Genomic DNA, 6,128 nt, shown 5'->3' with positions numbered 1-6,128 from the left:
CGAGGCCTGGACGGCCGCCATCTGCGCTCGGCTGCGGCCACCGCCGCCCCTGAGGGTGCTGCAGGGCCAGCCTGGGCCCTGCCGACCCCCTGGCGAGGCCCATCTCTTATTTTTTTTTTTTTTGTCTGGCGCAGATCGCGAAGAACTTCCCCTCTCCTGATTTTGGTGTAGAAAGGGAAATTACATCTTGGTGGGATATATTAGCACCGTCTACCAAACAGTTTCGTATCCCTGCGGCACCCGCCGGTGGGCCCGGGCGGCGAGGGGCTGCGGTGAAGGAAAGGCCGCGGGCGCTGTGGCGCATCGGCCTGGCAGCCTGCGGGGAAGGTGCGCTCGCCTGCTGAGCTGTGTCCGAAGGGAGACGCTGGAGGGTTTTCGTCACACTTAAATGATCCACCTTTTAAGTGCAGAAAGGGACATTTCTGCAGGAGAACGGTGGTTTTCATAAATCTGCTCTACGTGGCACTTGGCATCTCAATTTAGCTGCTGTGCGCATGGTTGAAGTCATCTGCTGTCCCACTCTGCAGCTCTTTAACGTCATCTCTAGAAACAGCGCTGAGTTCTCCTGTGTGTCCCCTGACAGCTGTTAAGGATCGCTTGAGCAGCGATGTCCCAGGGCCTGGGACACTGCTCAGTGTCATGTGTAGATAACTTCATGACAGCTAACAAAGCCTATCTACACTATTTTATAAGACTTAGCTCATAACCCTGTTGTTTTCAGACATTTTATTATGTTTAGAATCCGGATGGTATATCTAATCACTGCTTTTCTTGCTCTGAAATGCAGAGCAAATGGAGGTTTTGTCCTGGTGAAGGTAATCTGGAGCCCACTGGACCATTAGTGATCCAGCCTTCTTTTGTTTAAACCCAGGCCTCACCATGAAGGCAAGTTCAAAAATTACTGTGTCACCTAGATTTTGAAAAGGCTAGGTTAACCTTTTATAGTTAATTAAAATTTTGTACTCCCCAGTATAAAACGGGTTACTAGATGAGTGTAAAAGGAAGTGAATGTGGTATTAATAGACTGGTGTTAGCCACTACAGTATGCGCTTGCAATAGTGCACAAAAAGGAACTGAGTAAGAGTTGCTGTTCTTATCATGAAGGCTTAGACTGCAAATAAATATATGTCAAAATGTGTTTTAAAATGTCATTTCTGACAGGAACTTCCTTAAGTGTTCTAGAGGCGGGCATTTTCCTTGCCCTCAGGATGCTGCCATCTTTTCTTCAACAGCAACAAAGTTTATCTCAAAAGTCCTGCTATACATGCTAAATAATCTTTCTTTTTTTCATTGGGGAGGGGGAGAGGGAGAGGGAGCAATACATGTTCTAGCAAACGTTAACATCTCTTTGTGTTCTGTAGTTTAAGCCACCAAATTAGACCATAGAATCACAGAACAGCCCAGGTTGGAAGGGACCTTGAAAGACCTTCTGGTCCAACATTTCATGGGAAAGGGAGCCTAGACGAAACTATATAGCACCCTGCCAAATGGCATCTTGAAAACCTTCAGTGATGGGGAGGTTGTTCCAGTAAATGATTGTTCTTAGTGTAAAAAAATTCTTATATTGAGATGAAAGATGGAGAACCCATTATCAGAAGGACGAAAGATGGAGATCCCATTACCAGAAGGAGGCTCCTTCCTTCTCCCGGTATCATAAAGTCTTGATTAGAGGATTTGTCTCAGAGAATAATGCTGTTGTGAGCCACAGGCAACTGCTGCCTCAGTTTGATTCACCTCCCAATACGTCTACAAAAGAAGAACAGCGTTTAGACCCAGCCTTAGTTCCCTAATGTAGGAGAGTCACTACAGCTAAAGAAAACCCTTCTAGAATGAATTCTTGGAGAACTACTGTGTAACCTTTGAAAGCAAATGGAATTTGAGTTAAAACAACAGTTGCCTCAGACTTATAAAAGCGTGGAAGTCTGTTAGGTCCTACATGTGAATTTGCTGAGTTTTGCGGTGTATCCCAAAACACTAATTACTGTCATCAGAGCTGATCCAGTTCATTTATTTTGCCGAAAGCTGTCTGTTTCTTCTACAAGCTACTAGGTAATACTTAAGAAGTACTACAGAAAATTCAAGTATTGACATCCATGGACTTCAGGTCAAACCCACGTACTACTGGGATTCTCCAGTAGCCTTGTGACAGCTTTTCTAAGAGTTATCTTACTCAGGTACACCTTTTCCCATCCTCCAATTTCTTTGAAAGAAGCAAGATCAATCATAATACTTCAAAATACATATTTTAATGTATTCTACAAAAATATTAGTGTATTTACACAAATTTCTCATTTAAAAAATATTTTGACTTGCCTGTTTTAAAACGTCTAGTTCAAAAAAAGTTCAGCCAGATGACATTACACAAATTTGAAAGAACATTCAGTGTAGATATGAGCAATAAAAAAATACAACAAAGAAACACATACCATTGCATTAACAGTAAGTGAGTGCACATTTTTAAGTTGCTAGCTTCCACAAATTGTTCTTCCCATAAAAATTGCTTAGTCTGTGTCAGTAACTTGTACCCACATTTACACTGGAATTTGCATTTCCTTTTTCTTCACAGAATCCCCCTCCCCTTTTGCTTATACAAAGGTTGCAATAAAATGCATTACAGTAGTATTTCATTTACAAAACAAATGACATTAAAACTTGCTTCTTAACCCATTGGATTGTATTTCAGTAAAACAATGTCCTTTCATGGAGGTGCAACAGAGATTCCAAGAGCTGTTTGGATGTGGAGAATGATCTCTCTCTCGAAGCAGTCCTGCCTGGAAAGGGTGATGAATTGCTGCATGACGCTGTGTCGATTCCTCTTTGGAGGGATCTCATTTTCAGGTTTGGCAATTAGGATAGCATTGTATTTAGTCAAAATAAATACAAATAAATTAAAAACAAATTATGGATGAAAATTATTTTCTCGTTGATATTGCTTGGAGGAGAGCTTAGCAATGAAGCTTGTGGCAATATCTAGATTATACGTGAATGGCAGGTCCATTTATTTCAGTAGTACTCTCTGAACAAGGTAAAAACAGCCATGAACATGGCTGTAATTTTGGAGAAAGATAGTAGTGATCTTCTTTCAAACTTTGTTAGGAAACCATTTTCCTGTGGAAAAGAACATGCACAATTAGGGACAGCTTAAAAATAAACTGTGTAGGAAAAACATGCCACTCTGCTAGCATCAGATTAAGAGGGTGCTACAGCATTGCGCGTAGAGGGGCAGGTTTTCAGAGCTCTACCTCCAAAAGATGAATAGGCCTTTAAAAACAGTAGCTGAAAATAGCTGCACCTTGCTGAATGTTTGTTTTATCTCCAAGTCAAGCCTCTGCCCTCCTTGTGTAAATAGAAAATGAATGTGAACTGTATCATCTGAGCCCACATCTTCCTTGAAGATACAAGTACTATGTTTCTGATGTAGTAATATAAATATCTTCCTTTAAGCCTCCTTATTCTACTATGATGAGCCACGTATTATGACAGAATGTTGCCAGGAGTTGATACTTCTCTTAAATAAAATTGGCTGTATTTGAAAGAGATGGAGAGAGAAGCCTTTACAATAAATCTGATGCATCAAGGGTCCATGAGTCACTGTCACCTTTTGTTACTGCTACCAGACAGAGAAGGAGCAAAACAAGCAAAAGAGAAAAAGGGAGAAGCAAGACACTAGAAAACAAGTGAGGAAAAAAAAAAGTAATAGCAAATAGGGAATATAAGAGAATTGGGACAAGAGTGGGGTGGAAAGAGTAACATTTGCATATAGGTAAAGGAAAAAAGTACCAAGGAAATAACTGGCTCTGATGTCATTGCTTCTCAGCTTCCCCTAACAGCAAAAGAAAAAAGTATTGGCAGGATGAAACTCTGCAAAGCAAAAGGGACTTCCCCTCCACTGGCAGTAAGGTAATTCAGCAGCTTGGCAAAATAATCCACGTATTGACAAATGCTTTTCTCAGCATTGACCATTGATATATGGAAGCTGTAGGATTATCTCAGTCCAAATGAACAAAAAAGATTTAATCCCAATTGCACTTACTTGTAAATTTGTTTAAGTAAAACTGATTTGGGGGATTAAATAATGACTTTGTTGAAATCCACAGCAAAGGTACTGACTTCAGCTGTGAGGATCACACCTGTGTATTCTTCTCTTACCTTGAACTTCAGTACGTTTGGACCAACTCTTCTGTGCACTAACTTTAGGATGTCACTTATTTTTAGATTTAATAATGGGAAAGTTGATGGCATGCACAGTTTAACCTGCTTTGAGCAGGAGGCTGGGCCAAATGATTTCCTAAGGTCCCTCTCAACTTCAGTTATTGTATGATCCAATGATTCATGATAACTCTAGGGTTTCGACTGTTACAGGTACAGCAAGTCCCTTTTTAAAAAGAAAGTTGTCTTTTAGCGTTGTTCTATTTAAAGCAGAAGCAAAGCTTTCACTGTAAGTCTCAAGGAGACATTCCAGACATCAAATATTAAACCACCAAATAAAACCCTGAATAAAATGTTTTTGACAGTATCTGTAACAATAGTTTCCCTTAATTAAACAAAATCTCCTAATCTAGACTTTGGTGGAAAACGAGAAACTTACCCAGCCACCGTTTGCATCTATCCATTCGGCTTTGTTGTTTATTATGTACTCTGTGATGAAATAAGAAATCTGCTCCTTCTCCTCTCCAGTCAGCTGAACCCCATGCTCTTGAAGCTTCTTAGTGAGAAGACCTCCAAATGTAAAGATGGTCATAATTCGTCCCCAGTTAGTATTTCCATCAGCAAATTTTTCTTCCATGACACCATTGAAAATTCTCTTGGCAACAGCTACAGAGGTAATATCAATCTTGTCCAGGAACGGTCTGAGAGCCTCCTCAGTTTGATCTTGCAGCGAAGATGCAATGTTTCGCAAGACGTGAGCAACCCTGGTTTGGGCTGGTCCGAGATGTGATTCCTGAAGCACATATTGCAGATAATCTTGAGCTAAGTAATAAACGTAATAAAACTCAGCAGTTTCCATTTAGAACGTAACGCGGAGAGCAGTGCACCACTCTTAATCAGGGTCAGTAATGAGCAGCCACAGGATGTGCACACAGCTTTGTATCGTCTGGTTTTGATGGAATTTTTTTGCTTTTACCACAGAAGTTCCTGTAGAAACCTAGTGACTTAATGATTGTGTGGGTTGTGGAATATGTCACAGCGGAAATGAAAGAAAAAGTGTCTGCTCAAGGGGAGAAACATGTCGTCTTGAGTGATTTGTTATTTCTCTGAATAGTATGATTCCACAACTAAAATTACCAGCTTTTACCGTATTCTTCAGCAGTATCAATTGGCATTTCCTAGGGACTTTTTCTATGTAGAGCAAGCAAAGGTTTGGCATTTGGCTTACCAACTGCTGAGAATGGTGCATGCTAGCAAAGATTAGGCATTCGGCTTGAAAAAACATGCCTAAAAGGTGTATGCTAGAGGAGCATGCAGCCACCCCCATCTTCCCCCACCCCAATCTCTTCATTGCCGGGGTTAAGGCTGCAATCCGTATTGCAGGTTTATGGGTTGTTTCTGGTTCGCAACTTTTTGAAGGAAGTGGTAGACATTTCCAACAGGATGGAAGAATGGATAAACTTTCTTCGACACTCAGGGAGCTTTTCATATCTGCAAAAAGTGGGAACACAACAGTGGTACAAGTACAGATGGAAAAAGGGGAAAGCCAGCTTTATAGCATTATCCACTGTTCCAAATTTTCCCACACTCTCTCTGTGCATGCTCTTCAAGGTCCTTCTTTGAAGATTTGAATGAGTAGCTTCAAAGATTTCTTTCCCCCATGGGGACTTCTGCTGTAAAAGACATTATTAGTATAAAAGACAATGCTAATGCAGTCAGCATGTCAGAACACAGGATGGAAGCTATGGGGCCGAGCTAGTGATGTGTGATACCATCTGAATCTTTCATGACAGGTAACAAAGAACTATCATGATACCTACAACAACTGTTCTTAGGCTCAAATTTTTGGTCAAGCAGTTATTTTTTGGGAGAAGGGGCAGGAGAGTCTTGCCCACTCATTCCTTACAAACCTCTTCTGACGCAACCTGATCTTGCTAAAGGGTCAGGATGTGTCTGTAGAGAACGTCACCCCATTGCAA

The 6,128-nt window shown here is 41.0% G+C and overlaps 1 protein-coding gene across 1 annotated transcript; it reads right to left on the bottom strand.

Annotated features, from left to right (window-relative positions):
• Positions 1–2,907: 2,907 nt before the first annotated feature.
• Positions 2,908–5,008, bottom strand: BCL2A1 (BCL2 related protein A1; the record flags this gene model as incomplete). The annotated part of the gene is made up of 2 exons (XM_082488866.1): positions 2,908–3,108; positions 4,589–5,008. 2 exons carry the CDS (start codon positions 5,006–5,008, stop codon positions 3,004–3,006), a joined length of 525 nt encoding a protein of 174 aa, XP_082344992.1. The 3' UTR covers positions 2,908–3,003.
• Positions 5,009–6,128: the final 1,120 nt, after the last annotated feature.

The sequence above is a fragment of the Vanellus vanellus genome, assembly GCF_965231255.1.
Source record: "Vanellus vanellus genome assembly, chromosome: 11".
NCBI lineage: Eukaryota > Metazoa > Chordata > Aves > Charadriiformes > Charadriidae > Vanellus > Vanellus vanellus.
Note: the sequence above shows the minus strand (reverse complement) of the source record. Positions and strands in the feature narration are given on the sequence as shown.